This window comes from Mesoplodon densirostris, chromosome 18, assembly GCF_025265405.1.
Source record: "Mesoplodon densirostris isolate mMesDen1 chromosome 18, mMesDen1 primary haplotype, whole genome shotgun sequence".
NCBI classification, from domain to species: Eukaryota; Metazoa; Chordata; class Mammalia; order Artiodactyla; family Ziphiidae; genus Mesoplodon; species Mesoplodon densirostris.
Window position 1 is genome coordinate 56,782,957 of NC_082678.1, and position 26,146 is coordinate 56,809,102.

The 26,146-nt window shown below is 40.6% G+C and overlaps 1 protein-coding gene across 2 annotated transcripts in view; it reads right to left on the bottom strand.

Moving 5' to 3' along the window:
* AATF (apoptosis antagonizing transcription factor) overlaps positions 1 to 26,146 on the bottom strand; it is a 102,590-nt gene that overhangs the window by 14,943 nt on the left and 61,501 nt on the right. For both annotated transcript variants that reach the window (XM_060081254.1, XM_060081252.1), the window contains 3 exons: positions 18,315 to 18,382; positions 16,005 to 16,085; positions 7,984 to 8,055 (listed from right to left, as the gene is read on the bottom strand). In XM_060081254.1, coding sequence (XP_059937237.1) covers positions 7,984 to 8,055; positions 16,005 to 16,085; positions 18,315 to 18,382 — 221 coding nt within the window. The remainder of the gene's footprint in view (positions 1 to 7,983; positions 8,056 to 16,004; positions 16,086 to 18,314; positions 18,383 to 26,146) is intronic.

Below are 26,146 nucleotides of genomic sequence, written 5' to 3' on the forward strand. Positions count from 1 at the left end.
CAACAAGAGAAGCCACCACAATGAGAAGCCGGCGCACCACAACGAAGAGTAGCTCCCGCTCAGCACAACTAGAGAAAGCCCAGGTGCAGCAACGAAGACTCAACACAGCCAAAAATAAATAAATAAAATAAATAAATAAGCTTGCTGATTTCTTGAAAACAGGGGCAGGGGTCAGGAGCCACACTCCCAGATGCATAAGCCAGCTCCCCTACAAACTTGCTGTTTGTCTTGGGCAAATTACTCAATCGCTCTGTGCCTCAGGATTCTTATCATAGAACATAGACAATGTCAACCACTTCAGTGGTTTCTTATAAGGACCGAATGAAAATACATATCAAGAGTTTAGAACAGTGTCTGACGTACAGTAAATGTTCAATAAGTGGAATCTGAGGGAGTTCCCTGGTGGCCTAGTGGTTAGGATTCCAGGCTTTCACTGCCGTGGCCCGAGTTCAATCCCTGGTCAAGGAACTGAGATCCAAAAAAATAATAATAAGTGGAATATGAAGTTATCATTCCATGCCATTTCACTGCCAATCAGAAATAGGGTGGCAGACTTAGGGTGGATAAATCAGAGCAAAGGATGAACACAAAAACTGAGATCATCTGCACATCTTAGCAACCCAGGCTGCTCAGGTGGCTCAGTGATCACTGTGGGCAATGTATTCATAATATGAACGGATGACTAATCTAAATTCAGGTGAAAAACATTAGGTGTTGCCTACCTCCTTCCAAGTTACTTCACTGTGACTAATACAGTATCTATAAGATACTACATTTTATTTTATTTTTTTTTGCGGTACGCGGGCCTCTCACTGTTGTGGCCTCTCCCGTTGCGGAGCGCAGGCCCAGCGGCCATGGCTCACGGACCCAGCTGCTCTGCGGCATGTGGGATCTTCCCGGACCGGGGCACGAACCCGTGTCCCCTGCATTGGCAGGCGGACTCTCAACCACCGCGCCACCAGGGAAGCCCAAGATACTACACTTTAAAAGACAATAATAATAGAATACAAAAACTTAAAAATAATAATTCCTTAAGAGAAACATTTACACTCACTTTAATGAATGTGAAATATCCCTTTGGGAGAAGAATAAGATTCACAATCTTTTGAAGAAATGATGGGAACTTGACTGCAGAAATGAGCACTATAGTTAAGAAACCCTATTCTGAGGAAAGATGTATCTGTTCAGCATCTACAATCTCTTTCTAGGAAATGTGCTTTTCTCTCTCTACAACCTGCTTGGAACCAAGGCTTGAATTTGAGAATGCAAATTCTTCAGAACTGTGTGAGGACTGCAAACCAGCGAACCAGGAAATATGGAAGAAACGAGAGCAGTGCTTTCTTTGCAATCCAGTTTTAGAACTCTGGCCCAAGTGTCAGGTTTGAACTTGAGAATGTTCTCTTTGTCCTTTCTGACGTTTCTGGAGGAGGAAGGCCCCAGGCCCCCTCGCTCCGTGCTGGACGCCATCTTTAATGATGATATATGGGGGTCCTTTCCCTTCAGCACTGCTGGGGGGTCAAACGTGTGATGCCGCCCTCCCGGGCATCAACAAGCAAATTATAAACTGTGTCAATCCGAGTTAATGCAAAGCTGTAATCCTCTTTAACAAGAGATCAAATCACTGCCCTGAGTTATGTTCATTCTGTAATCTGATAAGGAAGAGAGGGAACCTCTAATAAAAGAGTAATGGATGCCTTTAATGACGCTGGGGAAAGACAGCACCATCGCAAGTTTCGAGCTCGTTCCTGCTGATTACATCAATGTTGCATATTTGCTCGGGCTTGTTTCACCTGTCAGAACAACCTGTGTCTTTTTAGGAGATAAGAAGCCTCAGAGAAAACATCTATATCTTAACCATTCTTGCTCTCAAGTTTTTAACCAACGAAAAATGCTCTATGGAGGGTATTTCTGGGGTTATTAGCTGATGGGCTCTCAAATGCTGAGCAAACTTCATCAGAATATTTCACCTCGATTCAGTGCATTATGGCTAACAAAAAAGGGTGTGGGGGGGTAAAGTAGGTAACGGGGAATCAAAAATGGTCTAAGTAACCTCTGGATTACCAATTAGGGAGAAAAGAACACCATCAGGAGAGTGGTAGAATGTGCCCATACTTAGGGTACAGACCCACACACAAAAATGGCACGCGGAAGATAAACTGCCTGTACAAATTCTATTATACCGAGGCACTTCAAGAACAACGTGGCAGTGATGTTGACAAAGCACTTTACAAGGCTAGATTACATTTGTACATTTCTAAAACTCCAGATGTAAAACAATAATGTACTTGGTGCTTAGCAGTTATCATTAAAGGATTCTCTCCTTGTTCTTGCTAAAGCCAGTAGCTTTATAAAAGGAGAGGGGAAAGTGGTTTTTTATCTGGGGGCAGAGAGTGGGGGTTAAAATGAAAATTCTTGCTGTTCCTACTGAGAATTGAAGTTCTTTGCAAAGGAACGGAGTACCTACAAAATGTTGATATTGCTATCATTTTTGTAATAAGAAAAAAAGCTTCTTAGGAAAATACAATCACCTACCCTTTCAATGAACAGTACCAGAACTGGGTTTATCTACTAAACGCTCTCTGAAGCAGCAGAAAATGCAAGGCAAACACCAAGTTTCTTAGGCACCAGGCTGATTGTGCCGCTTAGACCCGTTCTGTGCTGACAACAAAACCCACGCTGACAGAGTAAGCAGTTCCCATGCATTCCCCGTCCCAAATCTGGGGCGGTGGCCAGTTCTGAGGAACACATCTCGACCTGACTCAGAGTCTTACTCAGAATTTACTTCTCCTACTTGTCACACTAGCATTTTACTATCTGACCTACATCTACTCAGCAAACGAAAAAGAACGAACTTCTTTAAAAGTCTGCCTCAGAGGATCTTTCAAAAACACAGGCAAAACCCCAGATGATTATTTCCACAACCGACAATTTCTTCCTTTTGTTAGAACCATAATAAAAGATCACCTGCATTTTCACTTCACCCTCCCTCTGGTCTAACAGCACTCCAGGGCTTTCGCACCATGTAAAGTGAGCTCTGCTTCTAAAATGTCCTTGATAAGCTTAGAATAACTTCAATGGTCAGAGAAGTGAACAGCAATCCTGTAAATCATGCAAGTAACACACTGACCTGTTCTCAGTGGTGACAATACGCTTAGAGGGATTCTCTGCCAAGGAGACATCAAGCCCTTTGTCCTCCTCAGCCCACTGATAACTCTGCCTCTACGGCATCGCATGACACTTCTGCCCTCTTCGCACAGATGACTCTGAAGGGCAAACAGGAGCTGCTCTGGGAGATGTGCTGCCCCGTGCCAACAGTACCTGAGGGTCCAGCAAAGCCAGCGATCTTTCTTAGATGCGTGGTAACCCCTCTCTCGCACGCAACACATGATACAGGGGCAAAGTTGAATTTCTTTTCTTTCCTCCCAGTACTGAAAGGCAGCTATGCTAACCACCATACCACCAACGCCCCTCCCCCCAGTACTGGGAGTGTCCATCAGGCCTGCAATAGAAACCACCTGCCTACCTCCTAATACGGACCAGCAGAAGTGTCAGGGGTCACATGAGACTTTCACTAGCAAAGGAAACCTGAGGGCCTGTAAAGGCATTTAAATCAGTATGCAAAGCTCACCTACAGACGCCCCAAAGGGAAATCTGGTAATACAGGAGCAAACTGGGCTACTCTGCATTTAAAAAGACTTTTTAAAAAATAGATTGCTCATACAGAAAAAAAAAAAAATAGATTGCTCGAAGAGAAAATTTCCTAGCATGAGAAAAGAATATGTATCAGCAGAAATAGGAAGACGCCACTACCTTTCTAAAGATCCTTTTACAGATAGTACCTCTTCCTCCACTAAGGGTATTTTAATACCCTGTGTGAAACATCTCTGCTTTCTCTCCCTTCATGAGAGCTATGTTCTAGTCTCAAGTCAATTTGACCAAGTCCAAATTTGAGCTCAAACTGGACAACGGACATGGGGGATTCAAGGATGAGTAACCATACTGGGATTCCCCCCCCTTCTCCTCTCTTTATTAATACTGGGTATTCATCCAACTTAGGCACATGTGTGGAACAACAAATTGGACCCAAGACACAGCTAAAGAGAAGGGCTTCTCTCTCCAGACCTGGGTATGGTAGGAACCACAGGTAGAGTGGCCTCTGAGAATAAGAAATCAAAAGGGCTGGAGGGGGGCTTCCCTGGTGGCGCAGTGGTTGAGAGTCTGCCTGCCGATGCAGGGGACACGGGTTCGTGACCCGGTCCGGGAGGATCCCACATGCCGCGGAGCGGCTGGGCCTGTGAGCCATGGCCACTGAGCCTGCGCGTCCGGAGCCTGTGCTCTGCAACGGGAGAGGCCACAACAGTGAGAGGCCCGCGTACCGCAAAAAAAAAATAAAAAAATAAAAAAAGAATGATATATCTGTAACTTATCAAAACCAGAACTATTCACTTGGAGAAAAGTATCAATAGTATGCACTGATGCTGAAATGAAAGTTTCCCATTCCTCAATATTTTGTGGCATACAAAGTGAGAAACCAAATAGAACAGTGCTAGATTATTTCCAGTTATGGAATTACCTAAACAAAAAACAAAATAGGCCAAGCTATGAAGGCCTCCTTCTTAAGATACAGTTTTTTAAAAAAAGATACTACCTAACACTACCTACAGGCCCTGGAATATTTGATACCAGAAGCAGAAAGAGCTAATACTCACTTACTCTGCCTATAGTTAGTCTGGCCTATTCAGACTCTGGAGCACGAGCAGTAACGTGGATGTCTGCCTCTGTGTCCTCAAGAAACACAAGGCAAAGGGAGTGTACTTGGTAAAAACAAATGCTCAGTTCTCCAGCTGTAACACTTCTATTAAATTCCTTGTTACAAAGTGGCTAAACCAGCTGGAGAACAATGCCGATAATTAGCAACGTCCACAAGGGAGAGCTTTTTCCCCCACAAACACCAAATGCCACACTGTTACCCAGCAAACACATTCCCAACCCCTCCTCCCTTGCCTGCTCTACTTGAAGTGGCAACATAACAGAGTTACAGCCAATGAGATATGAGAAGTTATTTTTGGAGGGCATTCTGATAAAAGAAAATCAGTATGGCTGACACCACTCCTTTCCTCTTCTTCCTGCCTGGAATGCATACGTGATGGCTAAAGCTGCAGCAACCACCTTGCAACCACAGGGGGAAGACCAAGGTATGTTGGCCTTAATACTACTGAGAAGGGAAAAACCAATGGCAGTAATTACCTGCCACCCCTAGGATTATTCTGTCAGAAAAATAAACTCCCATTTGCTTATAACTCTGTAGTCATATTTTATGTTTCTTGCAAACCAAGCCCAACATAATCCTTAAATAATAAAGTCGTTTTCAAATAAACTTTATGTCTAGCATATAGTAGACCCTAAAAAACTATGAGTGAATAAACAAGATTCTGGAAAACTAAGTGTCCGGAGGTATCAGGTGATTCAAGAAAAATCCCAGCTAGGAATGACGATCGATTTCTAAATGGTCTAGTAGTACTATATTCAAAAGATGCCACCAATACTTAAACTAGATTTCACTTTATGCCTGGGATAATAATGTTACCTTAATGGATTTTAGTTTTTAAGTGCCTAGTTTTCCTTTTCTATTGAAGTCATTTTTTTATGTCATCCTGACAGAGAACCTAAGAAGCATTCATTTTACTCTACTATTTTTTTAATTCGTTTTTTCTCTTGCTTTTATTTATTTACTTATTTATTTACTTATTTACTGGCTGCGCTGGGTCTTCGTTGCTGCACACGGGCTTTCTCTAGTTGCGGCAAGCGGGGGCTACTCTTCATTGCGGTGCACGGGCTTCTCATTGTGGTGGCTTCTCGGTGGCTTCTCTTGTTGCGGAGCATGGGCTCTAGGCGCACAGGCCTCAGTAGTTGCAGTACGTGGGCTCAGTAGTTGCGGCACGTGGGCCCTAGAGGGCATGGGCTTCAGTAGTTGTGGTGCATGGGCTCAGTAGTTGCAGCGCGTGGGCTCAGTAGTTGCAGCGCATGGGCTCTAGGACTCACAGGCTTCAGTAGTTGTGGAGCGGGGGCTCAGCAGTTGTGGCTCTTGGGCTCTAGAGCACAGGCTCAGTAGCTGTGGTGCACGGGCTTAGTTGCTCTGTGGCACGTAGGATCTTCCTGGACCAGGGCTCGAACCTGTGTCCCCTGCACGGGCAGGAGGATTCTTAACCACTGCACCACCAGGGAAGTCCCTCACTCTATTATTTTTAAAAACAAATCAGACCCAGAAATAAATGGAAAAACAAACAAACAAAACCCAGCCAGACAAAGGCATTCATTTGCAAAGCACAGGAGAGCATAGGAAGTCACAAAGATGTGCGTATAAATGGACTCAGCGCCACCCGTAAGCTATTTTGTACTCAAAGCACTGAACAAATGCAAACAAAAAATTGATAATCATTGTGTTCAACTAAACTTGCACATCTACTACTTTTCAAGCAAGGGGGGAAATCTGATGGGGTTTATTAGCAAACTAAATACTCTCAAATAAAAAGGTTGAATGTAGCTTGAGGGATAAAGCTGGCAAAACCCACACGTGCCTACATTATGACCAATAATTTCACTTGGTGAAGACTTATGTTTTAAAATGTCTACCACAGCATTACAACAATGATAATTAAAAACAATTAAAATTTTCAACAATTAGTGAATGGCTAAATAGGTAATATTATAAAAATATTACACAGTCATTTAAGTCTTTGAATAATTTTAATGACATGAAATGGTCACAGTATACAAAATATTTAAAGAAAAAATCACAATACAGAATATAATGCTATATTGTTGAATATAATTTTAATTATATAAAAATAAAAATAAGAACATACTAAAAGGGGACTCCAAGACTGAAAGGAAATATTCTGAGATACTAAACGTAGTTGTCTCCTATGTACGGGTACGTGTACATACACACATTTCCTATCTCTATACGCTGAGAGAGCCTATGAACAATGACACCCAGAACAATGAGCACCCCAGCACCCAGACCTTAGGTTCTAAAAACCACAATTCACTAAAAAGAGTGAGGACTCCTTGGAGAAAGACTGATTCCAGGGCTGGAGCAGAGAAAATACAAGATGAGCCTAGAACACCTTGCTGTGGTGGAAAGTAAGGAAGCACTCAAGGAATAATTGGGGACATCTCAAAAAGATGCAAGCCAGCTTGAAGGGGCTTCTATTAACCTGAGACAATTTTAAATCAAAATAAATAATGACAGTAACGGATCATAATTAACTGAATAAAATAAAATAGGAGAGCATGAATCCATACTGATATAAATGAATAAATAAATGCTAAATAAATCAAGGAGAAGGAATATGGATAGATAAATAATATTATAAAAATATTATGATGTAGTAGAATGCCAACTAATAAATACAGAAGGAATGATTCTTTAAAAAGTGGTTATCTCCGAACTGAGTACACGTATACATTTTCTTCTGTACACATTTCTATCTTGTTTCAGCTTTGTAAAATGAGCACGTACTTCTTTTGTAAAAATACTCAAAATAAAAAAAACCTCAACAGCAGCCTGAACAAACACAACATAATGCACATCTCTAGAGCAATCTTTAGACCCATTTTTAAAAGCAGAACATATGCATAAAACCCCCAAACACATGAAGCAAGTGTGTGTGCTGTCCTAACCCATCTGTCTAGAGAAGAGCTCCGATGTCTTAGGCAGGTGGCTAAAGTTAAAAACAAAACAAAACAGCAAAAACAAACAAAAAACCCACCAGAGGCAGCACTGAGATTGACAGAAATTTTGTTTTGGTCTTACAGTAATGATGGGAGTGAAGAGCTGTGACGAGGACCCTTGCTATGATGCCAATGACAAATGGTTCACTGATAAGAAGAAATGGAGAGAGGGCGACAGGCTATAGAACAGGTCAATATCGGGCTGTCATGAAGCCATTTGAGACATATAATTAACCTCTTACTCACCTGGCATCATCATTCATTGTGGTATGGTCAATAGGTGCCATGAAGCTCAGAAGCTTGCTAAGGACGTGAAACCTAATAAAGTAGGAAACAAACAGGCAGTAACATTAGTAACTATTAACCTAGAAAAGAAAATACACCCTACCAGGTAACAAACTCCAGAACTGATCACAGGTATATCTGGCTCCAGAGTGCAACAGGGAACAATTCATAGGCACAAACCACTCACGACCATAAAGACACTTTTTCCTTAAAACTACAGGAGAAAAGTGTGATAAAAGCACATTGTGAATGACAGTAGTTCAACAGGGCTCCAAAGCCCCAGAAAAGAGCAGATACACCCGTGCCCTTGAGCAATCTACTAGCCCTGAAACATCACTCCAGACAAAGACAACGAGGAGAGGACTACCTCATCGTCCCTCCTCTACACACACCTTAATCATTTTTCAGTGTCATTAAAGCTACCTACGGGCCGTAGCACAGGTAGTGGCATAGCATTCAAATGGAACACCTCACCACCACCATCACTCACTAGCTCCCTGAGTCAGAAAAGACTTCCAGAATCACCTTCACTCACTAGCTCCACCGGGTCTTTCGTTTCGCCCTTTTTTTTTTTGGCTGCACTGGATCTTCGCTGCTGCGCGGGCTTTCTCTAGTTGCGGCGAGCGGGGGCTACTCTTTGTTGCGATGCACGGGCTTCTCACTGCGGTGGCTTCTCTTGTTGCAGAGCACGGGCTCTAGGCTCGCGGGCTTCAGTAGCTGCGGCACACGGGCTCAGTAGTTGTGGCTCACGGGTTCTAGAGCGCAGGCTCAGTAGTCGTGGCACTCGGGCTTAGTTGCTCCACGGCATGTGGGATCTTCCCGGAGCAGGGCTCGAACACGTGTCCCCTGCATCGGCAGGCGGATTCTTAACCACTGCGCCACCAGGGAAGCCCCTTGCCCATCTTTAAATGACGCGCGCAACTGAGTACATAACAAGTCTGATCCCTAGATCTTCAGTCAAGGTGTTACAGAAATTTAAGTTATGTCACCTCCATCTCCCACCAATAGAAAAAAGGGGTATTTTTGTACAAAGTGCTTTGAGATCCTCTGGTGAAGGGCTGAACAAATATTTGACTTTATACAGAAGAAATTACACCAAAGAGAATTCAAAGAAGGCATCCCTTTCTGTTCATTATAAAAGGAGAAGCTGAAGGACAATATGCATAGGATATTGGTTGGCCAAAAAGTTCATTTGGGTTTTTCCATGTTACGGAAAATCCAAATGAACTTTTAGCCCATCCCAATAAAATTCTAACCAGAAAAACTTGTTCTTGGGCAAAACACTATCCACAAAAAAAAAATGATATAAATATTTTCACATGTGTAATGTTTTACAGTTTTAAAAACATTTTTACACACATCAAAGAATTTGATTCTCTACTACACCACCAATAGCCAAGCCTCCCAAATTTCATTCTTTTTTTTTTTCTTTTTTTTTTTGTACGCGGGCCTCTCACTGCTGTGGTCTCTCCCGCTGCGGAGCACAGGATCCAGACGCGCAGGTCCAGCGGCCATGGCTCACGGGCCCAGACACTCTGCGGCATGTGGGATCCTCCCAGACCGGGGCACGAACCCGTGTCCCCTGCATCGGCAGGAGGACTCTCAACCACTGCACCACCAGGGAAGCCCTCATTCATTTTTTTAACAAATGAATTTAAGAGAATAATAGTGATGAGATTTTTCCCATTATAAGAGTAAAACAAAAAGCATAATTCATTACAGAAAATTTGGAAAACAAACCAACTGAGCACACACAAAAATACATACATAGTTCTTCCACCTAGAGAAGAACTGTTATTAATATTTATTAATATTATTATTTTGTTAATATTTTGGTTAATTATGTTCATTTTATATAGTAATCCATACACACACATAATTTCATATCTTTTTTTTCACTTAGCATTGTATCTCAAAGCTATATACAAAATTCCAGGAATGGAAGTACCATAACTATATTTTCATATACTTGAACATTCATGTTGCTTCCAATTCTTCACTTTTTATAAGATGCAACAACAAAATATCTGTTCACTATACTTTTTTTAATGTCTGCTATCTCCTAATTATAAAAAATAATATATAATTTCAAATTTGGAAATGTATAGAGAGCTGACAAGTTCCCTGTAGTCCTATCCCCCAGGAATAATCACTGTTAATTAAATCACTGTTAATCATTGTTAAGTTTGTCTGTGGCATTCTCCATATATAAGACAAATATAAACTTTATATATTTTCACATAAAAATGAGACTGTAAGATACTTAATATTCTGCATTATGCTTTTTTCCACTTTGTCATATTCTATTCTTTTTCATAGTTACAGGATATTGTCATGTCAATATACTATAATTTATTAAACCTCCTATTGATAGGCATTGCACAGCCTATCCCCTTTAAAAACCATATTAAACAGTGTGAAAGTGAAGACTTTTTAAAACTTTTTTAGAAATTCATTTTATTGACACATAGTTGATTTACAAAATTGTGTTAATTTCTGCTGCATAGCAAAGTGATTCAGTTACACACACACACACACACACACACACACACATTCCTTTTCATATTCTTTTCCAGTATGGTTTATCGCAGGATATTGAATATAATTCCCTGTGCTATACAGTAGGACCTTGTTGTTTATCCATTCTATATATACTAGTCTGCATCTGCTAATCCCAAACCCCCAGCCCATCCCTCCCCCACTGCCCCCCACTTGGCAACCACAAGTCTGTTCTCTATGTCTGTGCATATGTTTCTGGTTTTTTTTTTTTTTTTGCGATATGCGGGCCTCTCACTGTTGTGGCCTCCCCCGTTGCGGAGCACAGGCTCCGGACGCGCAGGCTCCGGACGCGCAGGCTCAGCGGCCATGGCTCACGGGCCCAGCCGCTCCGCGGCATATGGGATCCTCCCAGACCGGGGCACGAACCCGTATCCCCTGCATCGGCAGGCGGACTCTCAACCACTTGCGCCACCAGGGAGGCCCATGTTTCTGTTTTGTAGATAAGTTCATTTGTGTCATATTTTACATTCCACATATAAGAGATATCACATGGTATTTGTCTTTCTCTTTCTGACTTAGCTGAAGTGAAGATTCTTATATATAAATTATTGTATGTTTGTTCACACATTTCTATGGGATAAATTTTGAGATGTGGAATTGCTTTGCTGGTGAATCGAAAAGTATGCATATTTAAAATTGAAAAAGTAAGCTAAATGCCCTCCCAAAGGTTACGTTAATGTACAAGACTATAATTATTTACATAACCTTTTTATTTAAGTATGAAGTGTAAGTACAATTAATAAATATATTTTAATGTCTTTAGGCTTAGCCAAATTTCACTGTTCATCTGAAAAAATGAAAACTCTTCTTGGCTGTGTCCAAATACAGGTTTAATTTACTGTCTAGACAAAGACTATGAACTATACCTTATAGTTGTGTTGTCCAATCCGGGAGTCACTGGCCACATGTGGCTACTGAGCACCTGAAATGTGCCAAACTGAGATGTGCTCCAGATTTTGAAAACTTGAGATGAAAAAAATGTAAAATATATCACTAATAATTTTTAGAACAATAAATTGTTGAAATAATATTTTTTATATATTGGGTTATGTGAAATATATTATCAAGTTCACTTGTTTCATTTTTCCCCTTTTTTAATTGTGGCTACTAGAACATTTAAAATTACACATGTAAAGGTATTTTTAGTGGATGGCACTGCTCCGTGGAATACCTTTACACTTTAATAAAATATATTCAATAACTATTAGCTGCATGATGAAAGACAGGCTTTAAGAAGTAATCAGATTTAGTAATGTGTACTTAATACAATGCATTTTACCTAATCTCAGTGCTACTGAGGATGGATGCATGTTTTAGTATTAAAACCTTTTACCAACCATACTAAGAAGAGATAAATATAATTTTGTTGCTGAAGAATAGACAAACACAAAACACAGTATGACACCTCATTATTAAAGGCCCGAGAGCTTAATTCATTTACATTATGAATTCTGCTTAAATCATGATCAAATCCAGTTACAGATAATGCTGAGTAAAAGACTGATAATCAATAATGATAATTACTTCCCAAAACCAAAACATTTCTTTTTTTTATAAGTTATTTTCTAGCATCCAACTAGCAAATTGCCACACCCAGTCTGACCAGGATGATGCCACTGACCTGTTACCATTTAAAGTAAGGTTTCCACGAGATGATGTTCATGTTTGCTAGGACATTTCTTCGCTCTCCAACCCTATCACACAGAGCAAAGCTTGCTCACTGGTGGAATCTAGTACCAGTGATGACAGTTGGGACATCCTACCAGCTCTTCTGGGGGTCTAATTTAAGGAAGTTATTTATGATACTCTCATCTAGCCTGGGCCCCTTGTTAAATCCATCATGGCAGAATTCTAATGTAGCCAATGTATCATTTTGGTGGCTGCAAAGGTCCTGGCCAGAGAAATAACTCAATAGCCACAGGTTAGAAGCATGGGCTCTGGAATCAGACCAATTAGCTCAAATCCAAGTTTGTGCTTGCTAGTTCTGTAACGCTGGGTGAGTTACTTACCTTCCGAACTACTTTACATGAATTAGCTAATTCAATCTGCATAACAATCCTATGAGATGTGCCTTTTATCATCATGCTAGGTTGACAGATGAGAAAACTGAAGCACAAAGATGTAAAGTATCTTGCCCAAGGTCTAAAGGCCAGTAAGTGGAAGTGTCAGATTTCACACCCGGACAGTTTAGCATCAGAGCCTATGCCTTTTCTACCTCGGCATGTAAATTGCTTTGCAGTGCCCAACAGAGTTTTATAAATGTTAGTTGCCGCTATTGCTAACAAGATCACTCTGATTCTGACCAATCCTGCACATTCATGTTCACAAAGAGAGCCAGGTGAATACGGATGATAAAACCGCAAAACAATTCAAAGCACATGACTTTATTTATTACTTTTCTTTTTACTTCTTATTTGGCAGTAATTTTAGGCTTATAGAAAAGTTGCAAAAATAGTGCAGAGAACTCATGTATATCCTCACCTAGCTCTTCCTCTAATGTTAACAGCTTACACAAGTATAGTGTAATTATCAAAATTAGGAAATTAACATTGGTACAATACTATTAACTAAACCATAGACCTTATTCAAACTTCACCCAATTTTCCCTAGTGTCCTTTTTCTTTTCCAGGATCCAATCTAGGACCCCACATTGCACCTAACTGTGGTGTCTCTTTAAGTCTCCTCCAATCTGTGACAGGTGCTCAGGCTTCCTTATTTTTCAATGACTTGCTACAGTCTATGAAGTCCGAATTCTGAGCTTGCTCACAATCTAGTACTCACTTATTCATACAGCCTCATCTCCTGCCATTCCCCCATACTCAGTTTAAGTCTCTGCCAAAACAAATGAACTGCAGTTCCCAAAATGGACGTGTACACTCTCAAGTCTGTGTTTTGGCAAACATTATTCTTTGTGGCCTTTCCCTAGGCTAACTCTTCCTAGTCTACTCACTTCACACTGTGAAGTGTGGATGCTGCATCTTACAGAAAGTCTTACGTGACGAGCGTGTTAATTTTACTGTTATAATCATCCAAAAACATGTCTACGAGGCACTACGGTAGACAGTTAAGGTTGGAACTGTCTTGAAAAAACAGTATAATACTTGTCCTCAAGGGACACACAATTATAGCTACTTGCCCTAATAGTTTTAAAACTCATAAAAATATGATAATGTAGAAAAGGCACTTTTTGCCACTCTCAGTTCTTTTGAAGAGCATATATTTGCAACAGCAACGTCAACAGATAAACATAAGAAACCAAAGAAGCTAACATTTTCGAATGCTTCCTACGTACCAGACATATTCACCTTGTTTTAATCCTCAAACCAAATCTATAAAGTAGGGATTAGTATCTCCACTTATTAAATGAGAAAAGTGAGGCTCAGAGAATAAAAAGCAACCAAAATCATACAGCCAGACAGAGCCAGTCTCCTGATTTGAAATCCTGGGCTCCTCCCTCTAGAGAAAATTTAAAGCCTCATAAAGCTATTAAATTAATTAATTAGAAGTACAGTTGATCTATAATATTATTAGTTTCAGGTGTACAACATAGTGATTCAATATTTTTATAGATTATACTCCATCTAAAGTTATTATAAAATAATGGCTATATTCCCTGTGCTGTATAATATACGCTTGCTCCTTATTTATTTTATACACAGTAGTTTGTGTCTCTTAATCCCATACCCTTATCTCGCCCCTCCCTCCTTCCCTCACCCCACTGGTAAGCACTGGTTTGTTCTCTGTATCTGTGAGCCTGTTTCTGTTTTGTTAGGTACATTTGTTTGTTTCATTTTTTAGATTCCACATGCAAGTGGTAACACAGAGTATTTGTCTTTCTCAAAGCTATAATTTTAAAAGCACAGTACTGGAGAAAAGTCTAATCTCAAAATTAAAGAATAGGTACTTAATCAGCCTGGTCAATTACAAAGTACTAGTAATAACATTCTTCTTTAAATCCTTCCGGGGTGGGGGAAGGGTACAGAAGAGACAGGTACAAAAGAGGCATGTATGTGAGTGAGTAAGTAAATGAACATTCCAGGAGGAGACTGATCCAGTCTTGGAATAATAACAGCAATAATAATGACAGGACTGATGGCAACAGACACGTATATAGTGCTCGCTGTGTCCCTGGCACTGTTCTAAAAGCTGTATATATACTTATTCATTTAAACCTCACAGCAACCCTACAAGTCTCGTACTATTATCATCCCCATCCTACAGATGAAGAAACTAGCACAGAGAGTTTAAGGGTCTTGTTCGGAGTAACTACTAGAGTGTCATATCCCAGACTGTCAAAGCTGGGATTCAAACTCAGGCAGTCAGGCTCTTGAGACCATGCTCTTAACCAGTACACTGAAAACAAACTTGGAGAAGTATGAAGACTTGGAAACTTCAACATATGAAAAAACATAAACAAATTCTAACAATTTAACCTGAGATTTAAGAAAGTGACTTTCAATCACAAGATGATGAAAAGCTACTTTGCACTTCTGCAAAGTTAAAGAAAAATAAGCATTTCCTGATGAGTTTTGTTAAATACTAAAACAGGTTAATTGAAGTAGTGAAATCTGCTTCTCTGAAGCTATTTTAAAATGAGACAGATCCACATTTGTCTAAAGGGAATGTAATGACAGGCAGGCTCTAATAAGGATGTGGGATTAGCTATCCACCTAAAACTGTCCTAACACAATGAGTTTAACTTTTTTCTTTCAGTGTGCACCTGAATTACAAGTAGTTTCTTTGACACTGAGGCCCTGTGAGAGTGATATTATGTAATATACAAAAATAGTTACAAGGAATCTAAGTCTGAAAGCATAGCAATGTCACTTCTACTCTTGCCCCATCTTTTGTCTCCATACTTTTAAGACTCCTTCAAGGGTTCACAGGGTTGAGGGCTTTCCTACACTCAGAAATGTCCCTCTGTTCTCATACAAATTATATTCCTCATCTCATTTAAGCACAGTGTTAACATTCTCTGGAATCCTTCATTTTTACCTTTTTAGCATATTGTGTACACGTATGGCATCATGAAAATGGACCAATATAATTCTATGTCTAAATAAGACTCCAAAATACAATTTTCATATTGTTCTAAAGAAATCATTTTTTAAAACTAAGGCAATTTCAACGATCTTGTCTTATTTCCTTACTATTTCTCTTTCAGGGAAATGCAAATATCATTTAACCCATCCATTCACAACAGTAGAACAAGAAGTAACTGAAACTATCTTTCCATTACAGAGTAAAAAAAAAAAAAAAACGGAGTCTCAAAACAAGCCTCAAATATTGCTTTAGTTATTTTTCTGCTCCTTAAAAACAGAATCATCAAAAGAAATAGAAAAATGATGTAAGAGCCAACATGCAAGAGAAGAGATAAGGATAACAACACACAAGATGAACATTTTTTCTAAAAAGTAACTCACCGAAGTTTCCTTCCTTTGCTGGCTTTCCTATCTACTTTCTTGTGGATTTTGCTTCGTAACTTCTGGATTGCAAGCCACTGCCTAGGAAATTCACAAGCGATGTTATGCATCATCACTAATGGAAATAGTTACATGTATCGACAAATGGGAAGTTTTCTCACTAACAACACTGCAGAAAGAAATCATCAACCTACATCAACTTCCTCAAGACAGTCTGGGGCCAAAGCGACTAATCAACGGAAGAGGATTTGTGCAATGGCTTAAAGAAACAAAAACAAAAACAAAAACAAATGGCAGCTGGGAAATTCTACAGCAAATTTGGTTAACAATGCTCCTTAGTATTTGGAGTTACTGTGACAAGCACTAAATCTACCAGTCTGCAGGAAAACCCATCAAACTGAGTATAGCTGCTTGGGTTTGCTTTTAATGTTTTAGCTGCTCGGCCTGTTCTATGACTAATACTGCAGCTGCTGTTTGGGTTGAGCACGTGAATTCTTTACATCTAACTTGCCCGCTGTTAACGCCCAACTGCTTTTTCTTGTGCTTTCCACTTTTTGCTAAGTGTTAAGAATTATCCACTATTGATACTAGTTTTACAGTCATTTTATTTATTTAATTTTCATTTCAGCCATAATATTTCAGAATGTGTTGTTCAAAGGTAAGGGCTTTTTTTCCCGCAATATAATCTCAATACCAAGAGCCCCAATATAATCTCAATACCACTGTCACACCTAAAAAAAGTTGACAATAATTCTTTACTATGAAATATTCACTCTAAATTTCCCAGGTCGTCTCAATTTTACAGTTAGTTTGCTTGAATCAGGATCCAAACAAGATTCATATATTCTGCAGTCATTTTATTTTACTTTTATTTTTTTAACATCTTTATTGGAGTATAATTGCTTTACAATGGTGTGTTAGTTTCTATTGTATAACAAAGTGAATCAGCTATACGTATACATATATCCCCATATCCCCTCCCTCTTGAGTCTCCTTCCTACCCTCCCTATCCCACCCCTCTGGGTGATCACAAAGCACCGTCTCCCTGTGCTATGCAGCCGCTTCCCACCAGCTATCTATTTTACATTTAGTAGTCTGCAGTCGTTTTAGATTAAAAGAAATTAATTTTTCAAATAAAAGATACTGGGCTAAGAAAATCTTCATATATTGCTCATATGAACAAATGTGGGGGAAAAAAAGGAAAAACAGCAGCAGCTACTCATCTTACCTGATTTACACAATGAAAATTTAACATCAAAAAAAAAAAATCCAGGGAAATCCAATTACTGTAATCTTAATATAATCTTAATTACCATAATCTATTTTATTGTAAAGTCAGATAAATGTACAATATAATCATCACTTAAATGCAATTTGCTCTATCACATTAAATTTATGGTGAACAGCTCTCTATAGCATTCCAGAGATATACAAAATATCAACATCCTACCCTAAAATTCGTACGTTTTACTCACACAAAATGATTTCATCCACACAAAGTTTTCACTGTGATCTCAAGATGCGGCTCTGCCCCAGAATCCCGTTCTGATACTTGCAGCTTTTGTTTCCTTTCATGCTTTTGCAAATTATGGCTCATGGCCATTTAAATGTACACTATTCATTAGGTAGCACTCTAAATGTCCTTTTTATTTTCCAGCCACAGGACGAAGCATACACACAAGGGCCTTCCTTCACTCCTTCCCATGCTACCCTGACATCTGGGTAACGCCGCCACCTTCCATTTCTAATTGTGCCACAGCTTTCACTGGAGGGGCGGAGGTCTAAATTAGGGCAGACTCTCCCAGAGCAAGGAACCTGTTGTGCACAGTGCCACGTCCTGACAGCTGAGAGCATGCATCTGGGTGGATGCTTTTTACCCACTGGTCAGAGATTGATACAGATATAATCACAGCCCAAACCAGAGAGCAAAGAGATTAAGAAGGACTTTGTGAAACAAACCCTAAAATAAACACCTATAGGCATTTTATAATCTCTTATTCAAACTGCACTTAAGGCAATGTAGGGTAAACAATTTCCATCACTTTGTCTGTCTAGCTCTTGTTATCTTGCTTAACTTTTTTTTTTTTTTGGCTGTGCCGCATGACTTGTGGGATCTCAGTTCCCTGACTAGGGATTGAACCCGGGCCACGGCAGTGAACGCCCGGAATCCTAACCACCAGGCCACCAGGGAACTCTCAACTTTTATAATTATAGGGTGAATCGTTGCCTTGGAGGCTGAATTAAGGAGACTCAGAGGGAGAAACTATTATATAGGCTACTTGCATGAATAGAAAGCCATATCTAAATTACCTTCCCATGGCCACCTGATCACTGGGATCCAAGGAGCTGGTCTTCCGTTCTATGAGTTCTCGAAGGAGCTAGGGGAAAAAGGAAAGCAAGTGATTTATTTATCATCATCCAGCACCAACTGACTTTAAAAGGGCACAGGAGGAATTCTGAATGGCATAGTGACAGCTCTAAACTACAATCAATAAGGGACAACTCAGTGGCAGGAGCATGACTGAATTCCCATTAACCCTTTCATATTTATGTATCTTTAAAAAGAGCTATAAGCAATAGCTGAGAACAAAGTCCATTTGAAAGACTTATTGTACTGCAGTTCATTTCAAATGGATCAATGAGTATGCAACATTCCCTTCATTGTTTTTGTGATTAGTTTTGTCCACCTCATCGATAACAGTGGAGAATCTATAAAAGGTCAGGTGGGAAGCGCTGGGTGGCAAAGACGAAAACGCATCAGCTTCTCACCAAGAGGATAATGGTACATGGTTAACTTCTGACCTATAACCTCCAGCAGTCAGGAAGGTCTTCCTTAGGCAAAAAGCCTTTATTAGATATAACTAAAAGTGTGGAATTCACTCTCTTGCTTTCCACAGCTGGTACCCTAGCATGCTTACTAATAAATAATTTAACCGTATATGACGCCAACACATTCACAGCTACAACAACTTTAAGAAGGAACCTAAAGAAAGTCGTATGTGCATACTGGGAACACAACACAGACAGCCAGTCTCTCATCCCCACAACTAACTCCATGGGAACTCTAAATCACTCTCCTACTCTCCTCTTAATACTGGGTGTCCCACCGCATGCAATCAAAGCCTAAATATGTATCTTACACGCAGATTGAAGAACTTGCATTGGATCTTAAAGTCCCACGTGAGAAGAAGCAATGGATTTAAAAGTTAAACACTAAAGAAGGAGAATTTTAAATTACAATAATAAAACTAGATACCATCTCTCCTACACAAGTGCTATATGCAGGGAAACAGCAACAGAGATTAAAATTCCAAAAATCTTCTGAGAGGGACTTCCCTGGTGGCACAGTGGTTAAGAATCCATCTGCCAATGCAGGGGACACGGGTTCAAGCCCTGGTTCGGGAAGATCCCACATGCCGCAGAGCAGCTAAGCCTGTGCGCCACAACTACTGAGCCTGTGCTCTAGATCCTGTGAGCCACAGCTACTGAGCCCTCGTGCCACAACTACTGAAGCCCACGCGCCTAGAGCCCACACTCCGCAAGAGAAGCCACCGCAATGAGAAGCCCGCGCACCGCAATGAAGGGTAGCCTGTGCTCGCTGCAACTAGAGAAAGCACGTGCACAGCAACGAAGACCCAACGCAGCCATAAACAAACAAACAAACAAACAAACAAACAAACAAACAAACAAACTTCTGAGAGAAATCCAAGGGAAGACACTAAAATAAACTCCTTCCTGCTTATCACCTGTCAATAACACAGGTTTGACTTTAAAACTTGTTTCTTCACAAAAATAAGTAATTATTTTGTAGGTAAGGCATGGGAGCAATATAGACAGTTCATCAAGTTAAACAGCCAAAGGCTGTGGGAGGATAAGGAAGAAGGGATAAATTCCTACGAAAGTAGTTCACTCTCTAATTGTCATTTGTTTATGTAAGTAGGCACTGGAAGAAGCAAAACAAATTTGTAAAAATATTCATTTCCATATAGGACGAACCTTTATTGCAAAAGGGAAAAGGATATCTCAATCGCAAATAAAAAACCTACTGTGATGTTTTCTCATTTGCTTACATTATTACTACGATGGCAATTATGTTTAAAAATGTGGGGACCAGAGGCCTCTGGTTTATTATCACTAGAAAACAGCAAGCTATTTCTCTGCCCTGTTTATCTGATTGACTCCCAATATCTTTCTGGCAGCCAATCTATCAGTTTATCTCCCCTACTTCATCACAGTCACTTCTGGCAGCTAAGTACAAGATCCAAATCCAGTGTTACACAGACACATGATACAGGAACCCTATGTAACACCGCTACTCTATAAACAGCTGCCCTTAAGGCTAAGCCAAAACGGACTCTGGTTCCTAGTCAACATGATGTCAAAAGCAAGGTTAGGGGAGGCGGCGGGGGGTGGGGGGGGGGAGAGGTTAACAAAAATAATTTTTTTCTTTTAATAAAAAAGAAGAAGAAAAAGAAGAGAAAACAAAATAAAAAAGAAGGAAAATAATGGAATCACTACATCTCATTGCCCTTACCTTGTTCCAGCCACATAAGAGATAACAGCCACGATTCCTGGTTTTCCTAATAGTCTCTGATCCCTTGAGATGGGGGCCATCACGGCCACTGGGAAGGAGCGCTCAGGGAAAGCTGCCCCAGCACAACGTGGGAGTCTGGAAACGGGAGCCCCATGACCGCAGTGGGTCTGTTACACTCGCAGTGGTCTCTGCAGTTCCAACACCAAGCTGGTGCAGCATTTACTCTCAAGCATCCTGTGTACTTTACATATTCTGGGTTGCATTTTCACTACCCAAGTGATTCATGGTTAGGAAGAGAGTTTTATTGGTCTATCTGGCTGAGTCTAGTTTATTCAGTCCAATGTTTCAGAAGGCCCTGTTGTGTGCAAGGCAAGAATAAGAAAGTAGCAAGAAAATAAGTAAACAAATGCCTCCCGTGGCTATTGCTATTTCCCACAGCTCTGACTATCACTGGGCTTAAATTTGATTAGGAAAAATGCTTTCAAAAAAGCTGCCGAATAATGAAGTTTTAGGGATACTGCTGAAGAACTTAGCTTTGCTTCTCAGTTCAATTTTCACAGCTTAACTTTATGACCAAACTTTTCCATTAAAATTCCAGTTTCTGTTAGTTACTGGAGCTTTTTATTTCAACAATAATGATACAATAGTCCTAATTTTCTATGTGATTTGGAAAATGGAGAGATATATGAAATATTTTTGTTCCAGTCTGTTATAATTCCTCCAGAGAGTCAATTCAGAAAGGCTTGATTGTTTCTCTAGTTCTAGGGGAAAATCATAGATGTAGTTGGGTTTCCAGGTCAGCCCACAAAAACCTATTTAACCCATAACAACGTATGTGAGGAATGGCACCGACAGTACTATTCAGAATCGAATCAACCTTTATAATACTTTGCCTGGAAAAATGCATGTCAGAATCCGTTTAAAATGGCAGTTTGAACACATTAGTCTATCTCTTCTCCCTTCTCAACTCCTCTAAAAGACAGTAGAGGGAAAAAAATAAATGTATTAACCCGCAAGGAAGAAGAGAAAAGGGAGAGCTAATGAGAGTAGCTTTTCACAAAATTTTCAAAGACAGGAGATGAAGGAGTAAAAGGAAGTTATCACCCAAATGTCCAGGGGGAATAAAGGTGAGGGTGGAGCTAATGAGGCCCACAGAATCCCTGTGAGATGAGCTCTTGGAGGGCACTTACCCTGAAAGGTGGAAAAGGGGGAGGGGGGCAGAACCACTGGGCCTTCTCCATTATCCCACACAGACAAGTGACTACCCCACAGGGAGAGAAGACGCTTTATTCTCTGGAAAAACGGAGCCACAAAAGCTTCAAACTGAGAGATGTGAGGCACGGAAGGCTGAGATGGGGCATAAGGGAAAGGCTCGATGCTCACCTCTAGGACCTTCTGTCTCCTTCCCCCACCCCTCTACACAGAACGCTAGCACCATGTGTAAAACTTCCTAGGCAGGAGAGCAGAGAAGCCTTTTCTGGAGAAACCGCATGGTCATCCCCTGTCTCCCCAGAAAATAAGATTTCCACGTTCTGACAACCAAGACATTAGTTCACAGCAAAATTATATATAAAGGAGCCAGAAAGCTCTGCCCAGGTTTCAGACATACTTTTGAATGCCTTACTCTGAAACACAAAGGGACAGTTAAGGATCACCAGCATCTGAGGAAAGCCTCAGACACAGACCAAAACAAACAGAAAAAAAAGGGACTTAAGAAAGCAAGGCAGAGAACAAACGAAACAAATGCACACAAAGAAAAGAAAGAGAAAAGAACTCACGATGGATGACCTCAGAGAAGTGAGAGAAGACACATTTCCACAAGAACGGGATGCTATGAGAAAAGAGTAAAACAAGAAATTAAACGCAAAACAGAAATGTTTAAAAATTTCAGTAGAATAACTGGAAGATAAATGTACAAAAACCTCTTAGATATAAAACAAGAAGGCAAAAAGATGATATCCCCTTGATTATTTGTGAGAGAAGAAAAAAACTTAGAGGATAATCCAGAATGTCAAACACCTGCCTAACAAAGGCTGGGAGAAAATTATTAATGAAATAATTTTTAAAAAACTTCCCCAAATCGAAGGACGAGAATGAACCCACCACAACCTAGTGCAACCTAGTGCAAAGAAGGAAAAAGGACCTTTTGTAAGATACATCATCGTGAAATGTGGAACTCCAGAAGCAAAGAGAAGATCCTAAATGGTTAGAGGAAAAATAGGTCACATGTAAAGAGGGTGACCACATGGCCCCAGCTACCCCAGAGAGTCCCGGTTAAGGCCTGCTGTCCTGCTATTCTTTCAGGCTAGCACCTCAAGGGTCCTAGTTTTGACAATGAATTATAGAGTCACCCTAAATATTAAGGACTGTAAATCTAAATGGGATTAGACATCTCAATAGCAATAACAGAGGACAGCAGAGCAAGGCCTTCAAAATTCTGAGGAAAATAACTTTCAACCTCAAGTTCCATACACAGCCAGAATACTAACCAAGTATGAGAGTTACATAAAGCATTTCACATAGGCAAGGACTCAACAGTTTACTTTCCACACGCTCCTTCACAGGAAGATGTGTCTCAGTAAAATGAGAGCACACGGCGAGAAGGACGAAGACAGGGCTTCCCTGGCAGCGCAGTGGTTGAGAGTCCGCCTGCCGATGCAGGGGACACGGGTTCGTGCCCCGGTCCAGGAAGATCCCACATGCTGTGGAGTGGCTGCGCCCGTGAGCCATGGCCGCTGAGCCTGTGCGTCCGGAGCTTGTGCTCCGCAACGGGAGAGGCCACAACAGTGAGAGGCCTGCGTACCGCAAAAAAAAAAAAAAAGAAGGACGAAGACAGGAGATGTTAGAAAACAGGTCTACCTCAGGCAAGAAGGGAGGCAAGACCCAGGACCACAGGTGGCCCAGCCCCAGGGAGCCTGTTCCAGACAGGAAGAGTACAGGGAGCTCCAGGAGGAAGGGGGAACATGATAGGTTAAGTACACCTTTTAAAAGCGGGTATTATTTGCTCTAGGAAAAAACAAATTTGTAAGGAAATGGAATCATAGTACATCACTTGTGAACATTTATTTAATCATATATTGGAAACAATTGTTTTCACAAAACTGCGACAATAAGTACAACAGAAGAATGGAGAACTGAAGTACTGGGAGTGAGGAGGGAGCAGGCCCTCACTACCGCGATGGGAAATCAAGAGAGGATTTGAAAAATGACGGACATCAATAAATCAACAGCCATATAAACACGTTATTTAAAACCATGCAAGTAGGACCTCCCTGGTGGCGCAGTGGTTAAGAGTCCGCCTGCCAATGCAGGGGACACGGGTTCGAGCCCTGGTCCGGGAAGATCCCACATGCCACGGAGCAGCTAAGCCCATGCACCACAACTACTGAGCCTGTGCTCTAGAGCCCGCCAGCCACAACTACTGAGCCCGCGTGCCACAACTACTGAAGCCCGCGTGCCTAGAGCCTGTGCTCCGCAACAAGAGAAGCCACCGCAATGAGAAGCCCGTGCACTGCAATGAAGAGTAGCCCCTGCTCGCCACAGCTAGAGAAAGCCCACATGCAGCAACGAAGACCCAACACAGCCAAAAAATAAACAAATAAATTTATTTAAAAAAAAAAAAGCTCTTATATTTTTCTGTTCCCTAAAACATGAAAACATACTAGAAATAATACCAATAACATTTATTTTGATTTGCTGCAGATAAAGCCAAATAACTGTTTAAAACTTTATTGAGCTATAATTCACTTACGATACAATTCACCCATTCAGAGTGTATATAATTCAGCACTTTCTAGTAAATTCAGAACTGTGCAATCATATTTAATTTTAGAACATTTTTATCCCGCCTAAAAGAAACCCCATACTAGCTGTCATCCCCAGTATCCACCAGCCACATACCCCCAGTAGCCCTAAGCAACCACTAATCCTCCTGTCTTTATAGATATGCCCATTCTGGACATCTCGTATAAAGAGGATCATATAATATACGGCCTTTTAGGACTGGCTTATTTCACTTAACAGATTCTCAAGCTTTATTCACATTGTAGCATATGTTGATCCTTCCTTCCTTTTTATGGCTGAGTAACATTCCTTCGTGGATGCCGTGGCATCGTCCACCGCTGCGTAGAGCCACAGATGCAGAAAACAAGCTTACGGCCACGATAAGCAGGGGGTGGGGGATAAACTGGGAGACTGGGAATGACACATACGCACTACTATATATAAAGCAGATAACTAAGAAGGACCAACTGTAGAGCACAGGGAACTCTACTCAGTACTCTGTAGTGACCTATATGGGAAAAGAATCTTAAAAAAGAGTGGATAGATGTATATGTATAACTGAATCACTTTGCTGTACACCTGAAACTAATACAACATTGTGAATCAACTGTACTCCAATAAAAATTCTTAAAATTTTCATATGTTTGTAATCAAATTCATCATACAGAGTATTTTTGTATGATGTGCATAAAAAATATTCCTTTGTGTATATATACCACATTTTGTTTAGCCATTCACCACTGAGGGACATTTGGGTTACTTCCACTTAACGGCTATTATGAATAATGCTGCTATGGACATTCATGTACTACTCTTTGTGCGGACATATGCTTCCATCTCTCTTGCGTTTATACCTAAGAGGAGAATTGCTAGGTCATGCAGTTAACTCTACGTTTAACATTTTGAGGAACTGCCAGACTGTCTTCCAAAAATGCTGCATCACTTTACCTTCCCACTACCAGCATATGAGGGGTCCAACTTCTCCACATCCTTGCCAGCACTTGCTATTACCTGACTTTTTCATTATAGCCACCCTAGTGGGTGTAAAGTATTATCTCATGTGGTTTTGATTTGCATTTCCCTGATGGCAAATGAAGTTAATCATCGTTCTGTGCTTACTGGCCATTTGCATATCTTCTTTGGAGAAATGTCTATTCAGATGCTTTGCCCATTCTTTAATTAGGTTGTCTTTTTATGATTGAGTTTTAAGAGTTCTTTATATACTCTGGATACCAATCCCTTATTAACAGCCATTCTGTGGATTGTCATCGAAGTTTTTAACTTTGATGTGGTCCAATTTTTTCTTTTGTCATTGGCGTATTTGGTATTGTACCTAAGAAGCCACTGCCTAACCCAAGGTCATGAAGATTTACTCCCATGTTTTCTTCTAAGAGCTTTATAATTTTAGTTCTTATATTTAGATCTAGGATACCGTTTGAGTTAACTTTTATGTGTGGTATAAGGTTGGGGTCCAACTTCATTCCATTGCATGTGGATATCCAAATGCACCGTTTGTTCAAGGACCATTCTTTTTTTTTTAAAACAGATTTATTTTTTTTATAGATTTACTTTTATTTGAATACATTGTTTTTTGTGTTTTTTGGCTGCATTGGGTCTTCGTTGCAGTGCGTGGGCTTTTCTCTAGTTGCGGCGAGCGGGGGCTACTCTTCGTTGTGGTGCGTGGGCTTCTCATTGCAGTGGCTTCTCTTATTGCTGAGGACAGGCTCTAGAGCGCAGGCTCAGGAGCTGTGGCACACGGGCTTAGCTGCTCTGCAGCATGTGGGATCTGCCCAGATCAGGGATGGAACCCATGTCCCCTGCATTG